This window comes from Odontomachus brunneus, unplaced genomic scaffold, assembly GCF_010583005.1.
Source record: "Odontomachus brunneus isolate Ranch 3 - 2012 unplaced genomic scaffold, Obru_v1 Obru_scaffold_156, whole genome shotgun sequence".
NCBI lineage: Eukaryota > Metazoa > Arthropoda > Insecta > Hymenoptera > Formicidae > Odontomachus > Odontomachus brunneus.
Genome location: NW_022639606.1, coordinates 655,633 through 675,118, shown reverse-complemented (window position 1 = coordinate 675,118; position 19,486 = coordinate 655,633). Strand labels below are relative to the sequence as shown.

The 19,486-nt window shown below is 37.5% G+C and overlaps 3 protein-coding genes across 7 annotated transcripts in view; 2 read left to right on the top strand and 1 right to left on the bottom strand.

The window, feature by feature from the left end:
- The first annotated feature begins 1,258 nt into the window (after positions 1 to 1,258).
- Positions 1,259 to 3,960, top strand: LOC116850803 (zinc finger protein 277). 2 transcript variants are annotated; one of them, XM_032829478.1, is made up of 10 exons: positions 1,259 to 1,458; positions 1,797 to 2,016; positions 2,149 to 2,326; positions 2,389 to 2,591; positions 2,696 to 2,858; positions 2,932 to 3,153; positions 3,234 to 3,376; positions 3,465 to 3,566; positions 3,675 to 3,719; positions 3,797 to 3,960. In XM_032829478.1, the coding sequence occupies exons 2-10, from the start codon at positions 1,847 to 1,849 to the stop codon at positions 3,816 to 3,818; spliced, it is 1,248 nt and encodes a 415-aa protein (XP_032685369.1). In that variant the 5' UTR covers positions 1,259 to 1,458; positions 1,797 to 1,846; the 3' UTR covers positions 3,819 to 3,960. The 2 variants fall into 2 exon arrangements, with proteins under 2 accessions (XP_032685369.1, XP_032685371.1); XM_032829480.1 differs by having other exon boundaries at positions 1,259 to 1,630.
- Positions 3,779 to 8,455, bottom strand: LOC116850802 (DNA repair endonuclease XPF). Of its 3 annotated transcripts, none has more exons than XM_032829476.1 (12): positions 8,305 to 8,455; positions 7,993 to 8,109; positions 7,765 to 7,916; positions 7,465 to 7,660; positions 7,211 to 7,390; positions 5,957 to 7,121; positions 5,570 to 5,875; positions 5,277 to 5,495; positions 5,019 to 5,192; positions 4,782 to 4,922; positions 4,514 to 4,711; positions 3,779 to 4,380 (listed from the first exon to the last, which is right to left on the bottom strand). In XM_032829476.1, the coding sequence occupies exons 4-12, from the start codon at positions 7,530 to 7,532 to the stop codon at positions 4,225 to 4,227; spliced, it is 2,607 nt and encodes an 868-aa protein (XP_032685367.1). In that variant the 5' UTR covers positions 7,533 to 7,660; positions 7,765 to 7,916; positions 7,993 to 8,109; positions 8,305 to 8,455; the 3' UTR covers positions 3,779 to 4,224. The 3 variants fall into 3 exon arrangements, with proteins under 3 accessions (XP_032685367.1, XP_032685366.1, XP_032685368.1); XM_032829475.1 differs by having other exon boundaries at positions 7,769 to 7,916; XM_032829477.1 differs by lacking the exons at positions 7,765 to 7,916; positions 7,993 to 8,109; positions 8,305 to 8,455 and having other exon boundaries at positions 7,211 to 7,319; positions 7,465 to 7,601.
- A 3,092-nt stretch (positions 8,456 to 11,547) lies between these two features.
- LOC116850797 overlaps positions 11,548 to 19,486 on the top strand; it is a 275,521-nt gene continuing 267,582 nt past the window's right edge. For both annotated transcript variants that reach the window (XM_032829459.1, XM_032829458.1), the window contains exon 1: positions 11,548 to 11,949. The gene's annotated coding sequence lies outside the window, so the exon portion shown is untranslated. The remainder of the gene's footprint in view (positions 11,950 to 19,486) is intronic.

Sequence of the window (19,486 nt, the reverse complement as noted above, 5' to 3'; positions counted from 1 at the left end):
TATATATATATATATATATATATATATATATATATATATATATATATATATATATAAAGTAAAAGTGCCAGTACGTGACATGTACTTAACTTGGATAGCTGCTTCCTTACCTGTGTAAACTGATATTTTCATTTGCAGCTGCTTTTTTCGCATAAATAGCATCTTCAGATGCTTATGTTTATAACATATGGTATATATAACCTATTCCATGCAACTTTGTACAATATATTTTATTTTCTCATTGCATATGATCTATCTAACGCATGCGCATAACGTTCATAATACATTCAGAAAGAGAGAGAAATATATATTTCCGCACCGTGGTTCTAGGGCCGGACTTCTCTCTCCTTTAGCAATATAGTAGTATTACATATATGGTTATACCGCACCCTTTATCCTTATATTTCTATACTACGTAATGACTAAAAAGTTCTAGGTGGCGCTACTAGCTAGTTGTCCTTAAGGTGCCAATATATGGGAGCGTTCCAGCGTCGAGCGTTAAAGCGTTAGCCAATCAACGTATCAGGTCCCAGAAGTATACTTGTAGTTCTTGCGGAAAGTGGTACGTTGATTGGTTACCGCTTTAATGCTCGACGCTCGATGCTCCCATATCTAAAGATACCTTTAGAGATCCTGTAATAAAAGGTTTGTTCGCATCGTATACCCCAATGTGCTCCGACTCGCTTTAACGCACTTTGATTGGTCCTCATGGTGACGTGACCAATCAGAGTGCATTCAGCTAATGATCCTAACCGGAAGCGTATCCCAAACATGGCGTAGCCAATCAAAACGTTGACATTGGTGGTCTGTGGTAGAACTATATAAAAAATAGATACAGAAATGGAAAAAATTTCCTGCTATAAATCACGTGCAACGATTTGTCGTGCAACGATTCGTCAAGTTGTCATACGTGATTGTATAGACAGGAAACTTCTTTCTATTTCTTTGCTATTATTTTAACGTAATCCCACTACTGTTCTTTTCAACTGCAGGATATTATGGATTCTTCGGAATCAATTCCGATCGGAAACATTCAGTTATTTCCTAGATTTCTATTGTCTTTTCTAGGGGAAACGGAATTATTCCGATCGGAATTGATTTTTGAAGAAGTCCATAATAGGTACCCTGAACTGGTGCAATAAGTTAGAGTGAGAAAACATATACTTGTCTCACTTTAACTTATTGCACCAGTTCAGGATACCTATTATGGACTTCTTCGGAATCAATTCCGATCGGAATAATTCCGTTTCCTCTAGAAATCAAAAATACAATTGACAATAGAAATCCTCTAGACAATGGAAATCTAGGAAATAACTGAATGTTTCCGATCGGAATTCATTCCGAAGAAATCCATAATAGATAACCAGCAGTGCAGTTGAAAAGAACAGACTGTATATTAAAGATCCTTTGATTTTGAAATAATACAATTCGACAAGTTGGAAATATATTAATTTTCAAGTAATACATTATAGTAACATTTTAGTACATCAGAGATACTTTTTTATTTTTCAGTCATATGAAATAATGTATAGAAATTAATGCAATTTTTATTATAACTATACTCATTGTAATAGCAACAAATTGATTTATTAAGATTTAATATTTGTTCTAAATCTGAAACTGACAGCATGCAAGTATTGTTAATATATACATTCAACATTAATCAATACGACAAACGGAATCTGAGGATTTGAGAATAATTTAACCTAACCTTTAATTTAATTTAACCTATAGCAGTTTGTTTTCAACAATGAATAGTTAAAAAATCTAATGTACTTTACTATCTTATATAATAGGAATAAAATAATTATAATAAATATATAAAGTTTATGTTAAACTTTACACAATGTATAAATCGCAATTTGTTGGCCTGGATGACAAGCCATGTGAAACAAAATGCTTGTTGTGTGATTGCACCTTTGTTCTTCCAACAAATGAAACTGATTTTTTGAGACATCTGTATATGATGCATCGCCTTGTTATAGGAGATGTTTGGAAAATAGCTAGTTTAAAAAGGTAATTATTAATCTATCTATAATAATTATTAATTTATCTTATTAATCTTACCTAAATATTATTCTTATAGTTTCATTCAGATATTTTAACATATATTGGATATAACAATTCTGTTTTTTTTTCTATTTTTAGTTATATACACTACTGGAGTATAAAATTTAAGGAAGCACCGTTAACAACTTATTGTACCACACTGTTAATGGATTGTACACCAGATGGCAAACCAAGCAAGAATGAGCATTACTTCTTGCTTTCTGATTGCCTGTTAGAAGACAAAACTTTGAGATGTGAAATACAACAGGCTAAACTGGTATGTACATGTACATGTAGTTGAAAAAATGTAGGATATAAGATATGTAATATTATTTTAAGGAATTGGCTTTAATGCAACAAGAAGTTGAACGTGAGGATACAAGTTTCAAGCGTGGTTGCATGTTTTGTCGTATGGAATTTTGTGGATTACGCGCTGTTTACATAAAACATCTTTATCAGAAGCATAATCTTTATTTTGGCAAACCAGAAAATTTAGTATTTATTGATGAGCTTCTGGATAAAATACAGAATAGTATTGAAAGGTATTCATAAAAGGTTCACATGTAATCTACATGTTACTCAAGCAAGTGTATTTATAAGGAAATGTTTATAAAATGTATTTTACAATTACCTGCCAATTTTTTAGCTTAATATGTATTTACTGTGAAAAGACATATACAGATCGTACAGTATTGAAAGAACATATGCGAAAAAAATTTCACAAGCGTATAAATCCTAATAATAAACCATACGATAAATTTTATATAATCAATTACTTGGAACCAGAGAGAACATGGAAACAAAAACGGGTAATTGTAATATAACTTACATTCTATGATAAAGTTTTAATATTCTGGAAGTGTTTTCTTCATTTTTATACAGGATAAGCAGCAATCGGAAAATAGTCAAAATATGGAAGGTGTAAATAGTGAAAATGAGGATGAAGAAGGTTCATGGTCCGATTGGAATGATGAATCTGTTGGCATAAAATGTTTATTTTGTGATAATAGCAATAAAGAATTATCATGTATTTTGGAGCACATGAAGAGAGAGCATAGCTTCGATTTTAAAGAGGCAGTCAAAAACTTGACTTTTTATGAAAAAGTGAGCATTATCGTTAAATGTCGGTTATACACTGCTTGACGATATATTAATACTTCTATAATGCATTTTTATTATTGCAGGTAAAAGTAGTTAATTATATAAAAAAACAAATTCAACTACAACGATGTATTTTTTGCGAAACAAACACAGACGATGTCTTTGAACATATGAAAAGTAAACAACACTACAAAATCCCTGAACAAAAAGTCTGGGATCAACCTCAGTTAGTACATATAATTGGAATAAGATTTACAGGATTTGTATCTAATAAGATTTTATATCCAGTATATATGTTTCGTTTTTTGTTCTAGATATTATTTTCCTATGTCTGAAACTGATTCATTTTTATACCATCTCGACGCAATCAGTGACAGTGACGAAGAGAGCGATATTGAGAATCTCAATGAAATAACGTAAGTAGTATTGAAGGATATGAGTATTCTAACCTAATGATTATAAGTTATAAAACAATGTCCTATGTCTGAAAATGATTCATTTTTATACAATCTCGACGCAATCAGTGACAGTGACAAAGAGATGGATATTGAGAATCTCAATGAAAAAACGTAAGTAGTATTGAAGGATGAGTATTCTAACCTAACGATTATAAGTTATAAAACAAATAATATTTACAAAATTTTAGATCCAATCTGTTTCTCGCCTGAACAATTCTAATTACAATTCTATCAGTTAATTATAATTTTATGCTAAATTAACTGCAAGTGTCAAAATCTTGTTATATATTCACTTTGTTGACATTTATTAAATTTCAACAAATTTCAATAAATCATATTCATGTTAATTTCATCTATGATGCCCTATTTCCTGATTGTATCAAGTGAAACAAAAGTAACACGATATATTTTATTTAAAGAATCTATACATATGTTATATGAGGTATACTTTGAATAAAATATATTTTTAAGATTGAAATATGTATGAATATATAATAATCACTGAAAAGGATAAAGTACACATAGGTATCAAAAATGGGAAATGTTATAAACAGAAGCTAACTACATTATTTAACAATACTGCATCTAGAAATCTTGTTATAATATATAGTTTATATTACTTTTTTACTCTAGTGAAAAACTTTTTACCACGAACTTTAGAAACACCTTTGTTGGTTATTGATGCTTCATTTGCTGATAAACATTCCTCATGTAGACCTTTAAACAGTAATTCAGCATCATTTGTATTCCCAAGTATTTCTTTTAGTTCCTCCTGATCATAAAATACGAAATTAAAGATTATTTATCTTGAATAACTTTTTTGCTCATGTTTCATAACAATATAATGAAAGACAAGCTATAAAAAATATTTAAATATTTAATTATTAATATATATATATTTCTACCTTTGAAAGTTTGATAAGGTGATCTAATGAATGGCCTTTATTCAGTAAAATACGTAAATTTTTCGAATGTACACCAGGCAATTTGGCTACAATATCTTGGATGCGAGGGTTATATTTTTCTGCCATCAACTTGTCTTCCGTATTTTCATCTGCTCCGATTTTAGCGGCTATACTTGAATCGGGCTGATTTCGTTGTTGCTATAAGTATACAAAAATAAATATAATTACCTATTGTTAACAGTATCAGTATAATAAAAATTTATGTTACCTTCAATTCTTCGAATAATTGCGCTGTCGCGTGTGGACTGGGAGACCATACGAGTTTTAATTTAGGAAAATGAAGTGTCAATAATTGTAGCTTTGCTGTTATCTCTGTATTTTTAAGGTCTCTACTGACATAATAGTTTCCCTACAAGAATGTATAGTTGATAAAATTGTTGAAAATTACACGACATAAACGAACTAATTGCTTTGTTGTAAATGTCATTCTTACGAGATTAATTACCTGAAAACAGAATGGTTTATTCTGATCAAATTCTATAAGAAGCATGGGTTTGGCGTAATGTCTTGTCATAGCGACTGCTTGATTATACAATCTTCCGGAAAGTAAAGAACCAATAAGATCAGATATGCTTTTTCTCTCAACGCATATTTCAGGTGTAAGGATATAATCACCCACCTGTAATAGTTACAACAATTAGCATCAGAAGTGAGTAATTAGAAGTAACAATTACATACTTATATTAGTAAATTTCATACTTACCACTAACGTCACTGGTTCAATTTTGATACCGCGTGTGTATAGAATGGCAGGTAACTCACTTCTGAATTCTCTCATATCGACAATAACTTTTTGGATCACTATGGCTTCAGGTTGCATTCCACCCTTACGTGTGTTTTCTTCACTTGTACTGTCCGACTGAATCGCGAGAGTCAGACAATCCTCTGATTTCCCATCTTGATCTTCAGGTACAACCATGGTCTAAGAAAGCAGTATAATTTAACTTTTTAATATCATATTCGGTATAAATACATCGAAGCAATTCGAGTACTCACTGTCTTTGTGTTAATTAAAGAGTTAAACGCTTCCTTTTCTCGTCGCAAAGAAGTAAGATATTCTTGCTCCTCGACAGATCCTCCGTAAATTAAAAAGTATACTTTTAAATCTAATGACGGATTATTATTCTGATATACCTCCAACTGTCTAACAGTACCAATATCAGCTATATACAAAATTATATTTTTTGGCATATACTCTGTTAATGTTCGCTGCAGTGTCATCGGGTCTCCACCTTTTTTTATGGCTCGTATAATAATGATAGGCATGGTTGTTGCACAATTAGTTAAGTCTAAGTCTGCAATCTTAAAAAAAAAAAACATTTAGAAATAGATGTTTTTTTCATAAGTTTACGAATATTTTTCGTAATAAAGTGTTCAATATACCTGCGAACATTCTTCGAATAGAGTCTGATGTTTTGCATCCTCTGTAGAAGTACTCGGCTGATCTTCTTCTACACACTTTTGCGATAATGTTAGCACGTAAGTATCTTGATGTTCCTGCATATCTTTGTCCGTATTACTTTCAGTTGTCGGTTGATCCTTCATATTCTTTTTATCATTGCCATTTGTCTTTTGCTCTTTAGTGTGCGGCAGTTTTTTCAGTGCTTCATAAAGCAAATATTCGTTTGCATCCATAGTTAAACAATTTTTCAATTGATAACATATATTATTATCGTGTACTAAGATAAGAATTATCTCATTTTCATCGTTCTCCTTATTTTTACATTTTTGTTTCTTAATCTCGAGCACAGCTTCTTTCAAGGCTTCCCATTTTGGATTCGTCTCTGGTTTCAATTCGTTTTTCTCTGTATAAACTCTGCTCTTAGCATATTTAAACAAATTCTCAGCTTCATCTAACATTATCCAACCACTGGCCTTTACAGCATAATCCATCGTGCGTAAACGATTTAACATAAGATAGAACGAAACAGAATCTTCGTATGTCAGAGATATAATGAGAGATCGTAATGTTTTTAAATCGGAAAACAATTGTTTTGTTGTGGAACTAAGTTGATGCCAAATTGGATCTAACTGTAAATGTAATTGTTTGTGGAATTTCTTTGCTATTGCATTCTCCACAGTTAGTTCGTCCAAGTCTAAATATTTATTGAGTCTTTTCAATTCCTTCACTATGTAATTCATAATATCTAGTAAAGTCGTTTGAATGTGTTGCATCTTTGGTGTAAACCTGACGTGCAACTCTATAACTTCGGGCTTATGTTTAGATAAACAGTTATTTATAATAGTGTGGAAGCGCGGCCATAAATACAATTTTTTTACAAAAAGAGCTTTCATGACTCTTTCTACTCGAGAATATCCAACTGTAAAGGCAAGCGACGAATTCGTAAACGCTTTGATAAATCCGATCTTGTTGTTTTGTCTATACAAACGCAATGCAAACGCTTCTTGATATGCGTTCAAAATATTGTGAGCCCTGTACACGAGTATTCCAGTGATCAAGTGTAATGGAACTCTATTCTTCAACAGATCTACTACCAAGATACGGCCTGATATAAATAGTACTCCACCCTCCAAGTACATGATTTCCCTGTTAATATTTGATAACAAATCTTATTAACTATATATATATATATATGTACTTGTGAAAAATTAAAGATAAAGCATTTCTTAATATACCTTTCATTAGAAGAACATTCAGCATTCACTATACGTGGTAACATATTTGTTCCATAATTTTTTAGTAACTCTATGAGATAACGCTCATCGTAATCAGTGGTTCCCAGAACTATAACCAAATTGCCTGGATCTGAGTAAGCTTTCAGTATATTTGCAAAAACAGTTTCTATTCCAAGACCCCTATATTTTTCATTGTATGATCAGTATATAATTATTCGCGTAATATATGTTAGTAAAAACAAAATAAGACTTACTTAGCGATAATAACTAATCCATCCTCTTGAAGGATTTCAAGAAAGATTTGATTCTCATACTCCAACATGTTTACTGTTAACTTCCAACTGACTTTTTACTTAGATTTCCTAATCACTCTAATGTTTACAATAATAGTTGAAGCAAGAATTCCATAAAGTACCATATTAGGTTAGCAAAAAATGAAATGTGCACTCTCTGGAACAAAATAAGACGTTAATCTTAGAGCAAGATATTTATACTAGAAAGACATAAAAAAATAAGTATATGAAAAATAAAAGATAGAAGTAGCAGATACTTACTTACCTTGTTATCTTGATCCTTGTAAGTATTTCTCGATGCTTGGTCATAAGGTATATCGTCTTCAACCATTACATCAAATACTAATAGAGTATATTTGCTAATTTCATGAGATGGATGGCCATAAACTCCAATACTCACAGGCCGCTTAAAGCTAAAACATATGTAATATATTATAGATTCTTCAAGTAAATAAATTTAGAAAAATATAATACGTATATGTGTAATACCTCTTAGGTATAAATATGATATCTTCCCCACAAGTTGTTGATTGTAAACAATAGTGGTCTGGTTCATATGTCGGCTTAGTTGTAGTTTGTGATGCATATAAATCTGCATCACCATTTCTAAAGGAAAATGTACAATGTATAGATATCATATTGTATGCACAAAAATGATTAAAAAAAGAAGCAAATATTTTATCAATAATTTCTATAATTGAAAACGATATATTTTGATAATATATCATGTGATAATCTAATATCTAACAATTAGATATGTAAATGCAATATTTTCCATGTAACATTAACTGTACAACTTACTAGTAAAGTATTCATGTTTTTTCTGGATTATCATGAATATAACCCAAGATATAAATTTCCCAATTTATCTATAGGATATAGATGCAAAACAATAACATAAAGAATATCAATAACTACAACACGATCAAAGTTACTCACAACGAAGTTAGTCGTATTTTAATGTAACCTTCATATGTCAAACTGTAATATTTATAGGAGCCACCAGGAACGTCGTCGCTGACATAATGTAGTAATTCCTCTTCCACTGCTAATCCACAGGATATCTGCAAATTTCATAAAGCAACCTGATACATAATGTTAAACTTTGAAAAATTAGTTTCAAAGGGATTTTCTGGGAAGAGTACTTTAAGAGTGTAATGTTAGAAATGCAACCTCGTCGTACCAGTGTTGCAATGAAAAATATTGTCTTCATAGTATTGTACATGACAACATAATCGGAGAAAAGTAATGTCGACAAGTGCTGAGCCTTTCACAGTGTGCGTGTACTTCACTGAACAATCAAACAGTTACACAATCTTTCGCAAGTACAACCCCGGCCTAATTGTATTTATATACTACGCGTTACGTAAGACGTATAAAATTGTAATTCGCACTAAAATTACTGACGATGCTTCTGAAATTGATAGCGTCAGCTGACTGCAAAAATGGCGCCAAGCATTAGCTGAGATTACTGCCGGGTTTATAGTTCTTCGCTTGTGTGCTCGAATATGTAACGACAAATTTTATTAATTCACTTGATAAACTTGATGAAAACTTTATGACTGATCAATAGTATGATTACCAATCTGAATAAAATCAACCAGTGTAAAAGCTGTGGACATAATGACAACATAACCAAGTTTGAACGTAATTCTACTTGCACAAAAGTTTCATATTACGGACAGTAGATGTCACCTGTTTCATCTCATAAGCAGGGCGCTGTACGTAAACTTGTTCTTGAATTGCACCTTCTGTATTTCCTTACAACCTCTCCCTTTCTCTCTTTCTACGGCCAAATCTGGTACCGACACAACGCAAATACGCGCGTAGGTAAATATATATTTTCCTTTAAAATAATTTCCACAAAATATTTCTTATTAGAGGAATATACAAAATACTATTTTCACGTATAAATAACGATTTCTTAACGGTTAATGTATCGAGCTTCTTTGTAAATCTGTTATAAAGGATACTTCATATAAAAATTCTAACCCTTATCACTTCAAACGAGGTTAATGGAATCACTTAGGGTCTATGATCCGTTAGGTTAAGTTCATAGTCGTAGCGAAAGTATATTTCTCTTTCTTTTTCTCTCTCTCTCTCTCTCTCTCTCTCTCTCTCTCTCTCTCTGCGTGCGTTATAAATACTGAGAACACAAAAAGTAAAACAGGCAATTCGCGCAATCCGGCTGTCATTATCAACAGCAGATGATCGAATATCAGTAATGAGATATAAATGATCAGCGTGCCTTGCATGAGAAAGAAAGAATTTCGTAGAAATTGCACACAGCGTGCCGTGAAAACACTCGGAATGACGCAAAAACAGATGACGAAACGCACAAGTGTATCGTCCGACAATACCCACGCCAGAGGTAGTCTTTACTCGCAAGACCCTCGTACAATTCCTCTCCTCCTCCCTTTATTTATGCTCTTATGCAAATGCGAGTGCGCGCGCGATGCGCTTTATGCATGGCCTACGACAATGTGCAATCCGCATTGCGCGGCTCCCGTTTACAGACCCCATGACGTTGTAACGCGTAACCGCGATCAACTACGATATCCGGCGGAACGGCTATTAGTAAACGAGGTATACAGTAATTACGGACGTGCCAGCGCGAAAGGGCTGCGGTAATTGCATCGAGGGAGACTTAATAATGGCCAATTAAAAGGCGCGCTACGCAACGGCGGAAAAAATATCTCATTCTGTTTCAGGAGACTGCCTGCTCCCGCTGAAACCACCTGACCACGGATTACCTTCGCTGTGGCTGTCGTTTTTAGTTCGTTTCGCTGGGAGACAGCAACAGCGGATAACATGCAGGTGTCTGCGGTCGCCGACATTTTTCTCGCCCGTGGAAAAAAACGCGCTTTTGCGTTCGGCTGTGCACGACATTGTGCCGAAGAGCGGTGAGATTCTCCTCGCAATAGCGGAACGATACTGTCCGTAAACAGGTGAGACGGTATCCAGAAATTTATCTCGATCTTCGCGCGTTTTCTCGTTAATAAGACACTTTCCCTTATTAATAGAGAAATGCGCGGATAAAATGTTTAGTGTATCACGAAAATAAGAGTTTTTTATGATATCTCCGTATACGGAAAGTTGGTGATATGAGGTTAGGCTTTATTGAGAATCACTTAAATGTGTTTTAAGTGTTGTTACGTTTAACTTAACGATATATATGGAACAGTTAAAATATGTTAAATTTATTGAAACAAACACGTCATGCTAAAGGAGAGAGACACGAAATAAGGGCCTTTATTTTGAATTCTTTTTTTATCGCCTATGCTGTAAATTTGTCAGTTTGTGTTTTTTGAACACTGTACTGAAGTACATATTCGAGGTAGATTACACGTTTTCTGCAACAAGATGCTCGATCGACAACGAGCGACGTTATCGAGTCACGTTTTCTATTTCCATCGGCAAAGGGCAACATCTGCTTTCGCGCGGAATTTAATTCCCCCCCGTGTCCTTTCGCATGGATCAATCGACGCTGCTCGCCGACCATTCCGCGACGTGAGCCGAATTTCGGCGCCCTCGGCGACTCGCTCTATAAGTAGAGACCGCACACTTTATCCCTGCCTCGCTTCCAACGAGAGTGCACGAATTCTACGGAAGCCGCGCGACAGTCTCTCTCTTCCGCGCGACCTATAAAAAGGGACTGCGACGACTCCCTCTTCTCCACGTTTCGACGTGGAGACGAGAGAGCACGGCTAAGGACTCCGGTGGCGCGCCCGCGCGTTCTCGCCTCCTACGCGCACACACTCACCGATGATTTGTATGCGTGCGCGTATGCACGCCAATCGCGCGCACACACACACGAACAGTGCCTTCGCTCGTGGTGAATCGAGCCTAAGGGATGGCGAAGGAGGGGTGCCGCGGCCGGCCGCGGGGAGAGCTGCTGTAGTGTAGGGTCAAAAAATGCGAAGTTGCGCGCGCAGCCGCTTTGTCTCTCTCGCCACGGCGCGCGCGGTGGTGGGGGTTGCGTGCGAGTCCACGAGGGGGCACCATGGCAGGCAGCGGCGCCTGCATCCTTTCAGTCGGCCGCTGAACCCGCGCGTCGCACGGTCGGTCGGTACGTTCAGTGCTCGCGTTGTCGCGCTCGGCCGCTCGTTCGTTCGTCTCGCGCACCGTTCGCTTCTTGCCGTCGTCTCTCACCGCGGCTCACGCCGAATCCTACCGCGACGAAACCGGCTCGCGTTCAGTGAGACTCCTCGTCCTTTCCTCTGTTCTCCGGGATTGACTGACCGACCGTACGTGCGTTCCATCCGTCCTTCCGTCTGTCATCCATCCGTCAGTCTGCCCGGAGGTGTTTGATCCGAGGCGAAAGCGGCCACCACCACGGGGATCCGGCCGGACCTCGAGATACCCTTTGGATTTTCAACGGCTCCTCTACCGCGGTGGATCGTCCCAGCACGCGGCCGCAACGCCGACGCGAATCTCTCCTGCATGGTGAGTACGTGCACAATGTACCTAACTGACGCCACATTGACCGGCGTACACCACCGTGAGCGAACGCGGCTCGCCGGCTGGCGATTTTAGAGGACGATCGGAGGGACTGTTGTTGCGCGGGGATTGTTTGGCGTCCTCGTGAAGGTCGGCCAGGCCTCGCCGAGCGGTAAATCGGTGGCCAGTTTGCCGGTCGGTCGCGGGGGCGCGAGATCGGCGTTTTTCAAAATGCAAATGGCGACAATTCCCGTCGTGCACCGGTCCCTCCGATTGAGCCGTTCGAACGTTCAAACTGTGATCATGCGCTATCTCGTGCGAAAAATTGAGACGCGACAGATTTTCAAGATAGTGTTTATGCCGACACACACACACACACATACATATATATATGTGTGTGTGCATATATACCTCTGTCTATCTTGATGTATGTGCTCGCGGAAAAAAGGAAAAACAACCGCGTCCTGCCGTTGGAGCGCGTCCAAACTCTCGCGGTATCGAATGAGTTGGCGCGTTTGCACCGGTTATCTACGGTCTATCGGGTCACGACACGATTTTCAATGCCGGCTGTGCGCGGCCATTAGAATTCAAGCATCTTTCTGAAAGGAGGCAAGACAGGTTATGCTTCTCTGCTCATGCTGTCGATCCAATAATTCCGTTCGCCTCTCCGGTTACGCCACCGTTTTTCTACGCCGGAACGAATTTACGGCCAATCGCGATAAATAAGAGAGATTCGCTTATAAATAGGAACAATCGAATAATCAATCGGTCAGAACCGAGGGAAACTGCCAGTTCACGGGAATGGGCAGGCCAAGCTGTATTATTATATACATATACACACGTATATAATATTATATACATATATATACATTCGCGACTTGCACCAATGTGTCGAGGGCTGTCCATTTTACGATTTTTCGAAAATTAAATTTTGATAAAGACAGTAAATGCGCTAATAATTAGTTTTCGAATAGACGCCGGATAGTCGGCTCTTGCGAACTGCTATGAGCGAGACTGAGCGTGATATCCGCGTTGTTTTTTCGACTTCTTCGAGCAATCCCGACCGGCCAAGAGACCAACGCTCTCGGCATTTAAATCCGCATTTAGCGTGATCGGCTGTAAGAGCTGTCATCGACCGCTTTATCACGAAACGCGATTCGCCTACTTCCTCCCTCCGCGGTGATTCGCCGTCTTCGTGGCAGCGAAAGCCGTCTCCGCACAGTCTGTCTGTTGAGATCTTATCGTCACGGAATGTTTCTATCTATTTGTGCGCTACGGCTTTTTCCCGATACTACAATATCTACTCGCGTCATCATTTATCATGATTTCCGTGGTCCTTTATGTGACGTGTCCCGGCGCCGTTCGTTCGGTCAAATTAGAGGTCATTGATGTACATACACCTGTCAACCGCGCGCCGCGTAGAGATCGCAAAAAAATCCATAAATAACCCCAATAGACTCGGAAGTATATAAGCTTTATATATATCAACTTTAAGTATATTAAATCACGAAATTCAGCAATATTGAGTCTCTTTTTGACTGAGTACGTTGCAATCATATTCATCACATGGGATGACAAAACAGAAATACAAAAAATGATAAAAATATGTTCCGAGTAATATGTCATGTTAAATAGGAAAATTGGAGAAAGTTCGTGTAATAGGAAAATTTGAGTGTGACTTTTAATAAATTTGTTGCCGCATTATACGATAAAAAACATAATTGTGTGATATAAATTTAATAATTAATTCAAAGACAGTATATTTACTTTGTAAATATAACTAAAAGAATTTTAAAATTTCCGATTGTCTCACGTCGTGGTAATTATGAAAGTCTACCTGGCAAGGTATCAAACGAGAAAGAGGAATTGACATAAACACAACAGCTTCGATGCAAATGAAAATGTTTACATTCTCGGGCACTGATCCTCAGGGAAAAGATCCACATTTGAATAATCAATGTCTGTGAATAATTCACATTATATTGGGTTGCTTAGTAAGTAACTTCGGATTTCTCAAGTTAAATGAAGCTGTATTATATCTTTATGTCGTTATAACTTTGTGAAAGGAGGAAGATGCAGGAGATCATAGATCAAAATGGCGTGTACCTTACTTCGTGCAATTATAGCGATATAAAGATACGTTCGTTTAATTTTACCAGAAAAATTCGAAATTACTTATTATACAATCCTTGTACCGAGCCTGGAGTCAAAATTGTGCCGGAAAATTCTCACTTGAAATTAATGCGTGGGAGAAATATGATTTTGCCATTCTGTTGTTTGTTTCTCTTCTTCACAGAAAAAAAAGATCTACTATATATGGACAACCAAACATAAATTGATGTATTAGCCATTTTTTCTTTACTGCAAGAGTCAATTTCCTTGCTATGATAACAAGAAAAATGCTCCTGCAACCAAAAAGTAGTTAAAGCAGTAAATTATATTTAATTGTCCATCTGTAACAAATTTGCTACGTTAGCCTCTTTTCTTGCTGTAGGAGCAGATTTTCCTATTATCATAGCAAGAAAATAGGTTCCTGCAGCAAAGAAAAAATAGCTAACACAGTGAATTACATTTAACTGTCAATATGTAACAAATTAATTTGCTGCTGCAGCAAATTATTTTTTTCCGTGTCGCGAAGTTCGCAATATTGTGACCAGCTCTTTGCTTCCTTCGTTAATTGCTGAAAGGCCTCGGTGTCCTGCCGTATTCTCGCCGAGATAAAAGCGATATTGTCGGACGGACTGTGGCGACTGTAGTGAAAAGGACATCCGGCGGTTTTGGGATACCGCGTATACCATTGGCGATAAAAGCTCTCTCGCGGTGCGGCTCGCTAATGTGTACGCCGTGACGAAAGGGAACGGCCGCGCTCGCTGGCTTTTCACACGTGTGCAACGCGGGCAAAAGTGTCGCAACAAAGAAAAAGATGCTCGCTATCGTGCGAAATAAGGCTGGGCTTTTCGATTCCGGGTTAAAACCATCGCGCTCTCTCCCGCATGCGACGTGCTCGAGCTGTGCCGTGGCTCTGACATTTCCGTCGCGACGATGCATTACCACGAAAATGCTGGCGTTGCTTTCGCGAATGTCAAATGAACTTTTTAATGCTCGCTACACAAAAGATTTTGATCCTTATTCAGGGAGTCGATTGTGTACACTATTTGGCGAAAATAAGGTACGAATTTACTAGAAGATTGACAATTTCATTGGTCAACACATACTTAGTGAATTTACTCACTTTCGAAATTTTTATCACGTTGTGTCAATATACAATCAATACAAGTCTCTCTTATCGATATGAGAGTATCTCTAAGCGTGCTTACAAGCCAATCAGAAGTCTGTAAAAGTATTTCTTATAAGTCACATTTAAAGGAATTCTTATCGATTAAAAAATTCTTTTGAAGGGATGTTCAGCAGAGAAAAATGTTTTAAATCCGTGAATCTAATCAGTGTATGCTCTTAGATTCAGCTGAGATTAAGAACATACACCAGAGTCTCAAATTTTACAATAGTTATAAAACAACTTTCCCTTTATAGCTATTGAAAACCATTGTTAAGTATAATTTCGTAGGAATTCTTTATATTTATACTTGAAATATAATGTGTCGCGACTTAAATCTGACAATCCGCAATTAAATTTGACAATTTTTTAATGCTCGCTACAAAAGACTTGGTTCTTTCTGAACATTTTTGTCGATAAAGATGTTCCTAAACGTACTTATAAGTCAATCAACTTATAAGTTATATTTAAAGACGTTTTCATTGATAAAAAAGAGTTTAGAATAAAAAGAACTATTGACTTTTTTGAAGGGATGTGTTCAGCAAAGCAAGCTGCTTTGCAATTTACAAATCAATTTACAAATTTGCAAATCTGCTACAAAGAAAAAAAATTAATATTTACTTTAACCTAATATATTCAACAATTGTGTGTTTCATATATAAGTAAGAAGACAATTTTACTTAGAAGACTTTTAAAGTCTTAAATTTCAACAATGTTATAATTTTATCTGTATATCATAACAGTTATAAAAAGTGCAATATGATTATTTTGATGATAATGATATTTTCTTCCAATATTTGAAAACATTGTATTCTTAATCTAGTATTTTCTGCTTTCCATTCATGAAAATTATTTTTAAATAATGAGATCACATTCTTTTTCGGTGAATCGTATAAAATATGTTCTTACAACTTAGCTTCGTGTAACGTTAATCACATTCAAGAATTAAGATGTAAAAAATAAAGTTATTTTTCAAATAAAAAGGTTCGCTTTTTCTGCATATATGTTCTTAGATTCAAGATTAAGAGCATCAATGAGATTCGTGAATTTTACAACAATTACAAAGCAGCTTTCTCTGCTGAGCACAACTATTGAATGGTACAGCGTGATTTCGCACAAATCTCTTATATTCATAAGGAATATAATATCGGTGGAATATGTCACGACGACAAAGATTCAACGGCATAAAAAGACGCGCGAATAATCTCGACGACATCGCATGATTATTATGCAATTATTATCATTACTGCCATTATCATCGTCGTCGTCGTCGTTGTCGTCGACGATCGCGCGGCGAGATAAGCGCGTTTCCGCGTCTCGATCTCCACGAGAAAGTCATCGCGAATCGATGATCGACGATCTGCGAGCGGGCGAGCCGCCGGCGTGATGTAACGCGACATTTTCAACGGGCTTTCCCGCCTCCCCCGCGATGGCCAGTTTTCCTTCGGTCGCGGTTTACCCGAGATTTTTCCAGGCTGCGTATCGGACCGCGTGCAAACGTAGAAGCCGCGCGCGCGGTCACCCCGCTTGAATAACAACGCTAGTTGCTAGCAGCTGCGTCCTGCGCGGCTCGCCGAGAGGCCGCAGAATTGTGCGTGTCTCGCGTGATATGTAATCGTAAGTGCCACTAAGAATGGAATCAGCATTACAAGAAGTACGGCTGTAATACGGCCCGTACGGACGCTTTCTTTGCGCGGGGCTCTTCCCTCGTACCTCGTTACTTCCTGCGGACACGAGAGACAATGAAAAGAGAAAAGAAAAGGGCAAATTATAGCCTGCTCAAAGTATGTCTTCATGCGCGTGCACTCGAAGTCTTCATCGAGCCCTTAACACGTCTTGAGGAAGTAGGGCTTGCCCGGCGGCGTACGTTGACTCCGACGACACGGTTCAACTTCTTTCCCCTTTCTTTCTCTCTCTCTCTCTCATACGTATTATATATTATTACGTGATACGTAGTGCACGAGACGATTCCTCTCTCCGCACGCGCACATATTATTACGCGAATTTTTGCCGCGACCGAATCGTCCCGTGATATCATCCCTGTAAGCAATAATTGCAGATTGTCAGAATATTCAATGGTGTATCTTAATAGCCAACAGCCGCCATTACAGTGAGGGGTGTAACGTACCGCGATGTTTGTATTTCCTTCCGTTTCGATCCGGCGATCTTAATAAGCGCAAGTCGTCAATAACCGCAATTTCTGTATAACTGCCGTAATTGCAGCAGACGGCATTCCCATCGCGGCGAAAGCCACTGTTCGTGCTCTTGAGTCGGCAATTAAATGCGGGGTTGCGTTTCCACGCTCTCTCGGCTGTTAACAACGTCAATTATCAATAACCGCAGTTTACAACTATGAATTCTGACGATGCTTACACGTCACCGGAGCCAACAAATGCCGGTCGGAATGCAAAACGGGATTTTTCACGGCACGACCGTTCGCGGGACAACAGCGGTGTCGTTGAAGGGAATCTGGCAGGACTTTGGCGACTCGAAGTTCGATTTCAGGGACGGCCGGGAGCGCACACCGCTGAGTTATGCCAACTTCAACACTAGTGTCGCAGTACGACAATCGATCTTAGCCGACCGACCCGCGCCGCCACACGAAAGCGCGCGCTCTCGACCCTCGCGAGTCTATGCTACGAAAATTCCGCGCGTCCGTTAACCCTGCGGATAGTTCTCCGTGAATTTCCATCGCGTAAAACGCGCAAACCAGACGGAGGTAAAAGTAGACGCGTACACTGAGAGAAGAAACATCTGAAAAGTAAAACACATTTATTCGACGTACTAACAAATTAAATTTTTAAAAAGTTTAAATTTTAAATTTAAGTCTTAAATTTAAATTTGCAAGTTTTTCTTTGTTCAAATAGAATAGAGTTCCTCAAGTCAGAGTTGGGACATTGTTTCTCCTTTGTAGAGAGCAAGTGAGTGAGAGAATAGTTGCAGCGTGCCCTCGTCATTTCTATGTTAGAGCTTCTCTTTCACTCTCACTTACATCATCGCTGAAAATGGCGGACAAGATCCAGACCGATTAGGAATCCATCGGCTTTGTCCTAACTCTGACTAGAGGAACCATAGGAGTAAACCATTGCTTTCATGAAACACCTTAAATGAAGATAAGTTATTTGTAGAAGTATATGATTTTCTACGAAGGAGAATCTATGTTCTTACTATTCAACAATAATTTCCATTAATGGAAAGCATAAAATATTGAATTTGAGGATATGATATTTTTAAGTATCTATTGTAACACTCAAGTTCCTGTATCTACTTAAAATTGATGTATTCAAATGAACAATTATTGTTTCACATATAAGCAACGATATATAACTTTGTTAACAGAATTTTTAAGTCTTGAATTTCAATAATGTTATAATTTTACTTGGATCTTCTTCCGACATTTAAAAACATCATACTCACAATCCGAGATATTTTATGCTTTTCCTTCATAAAAAATATTTTTGAATAATAATATATTTTTCTTTGTTGAATTACACATAAAATGTATTGATGTAATTGACTTATCTTCGTATAATGCAATTTCATTTGAAGATTATCATTTGAATGTGTCACAAAAACAAAGTTATTTTCTAAATCAGAATACTCTTTCTGTGTATACTTTATATTTAGAAATAGGGGAGACCAGGTCTAAATCTGCTATCGGGGTAAGTCGGCAAAATCAGTTATTCTAGTATTTTCTAACAAGTTACAAAATTAAGCAAGCAAGATGTTCAAACACGTCAAAGGTAGTTTTGAAATTCCTGCTGGCTTGATTCTGAAATCTGTTAAGGTACAGTAAGAAATCGGTTTCGCTAACTTACTCAGGAGGCCAAATAGCCCGGTCTGCCCTATCTCTGGAAGAAATCCAAAGCATAGAAGTTCATTATCAAGTCACAGGCACGATGAACCGTGAGGTCAATAATATCCGGCATCACGATCGATGTCCGGTATCGTGAACACGTCACACTCGCGAAATAATAGCGGGCTCTTGACGCGTACGGGAACGATGGGACGTTTAATGAACGCACGAGTAGAGGTGTCCTTTAAGGTCATCGGGCGCGATCACGTATATGTCGATTGTATCTATCGATTGCTATCCGCGCGACTTTCATTTGCGTATGCGACCGGAGGGGACACGATAAAGGGCAGTTGTCCGCGCCGCTGACCTCATTAGACGCGGAACTTCGCGATACTGTTTCCGTCCGCTTTGATCCGTATCTCTTTGTCTTCACTTGGATTCATTTACGCGCTAAACTTAGCCGTCTTACTTCA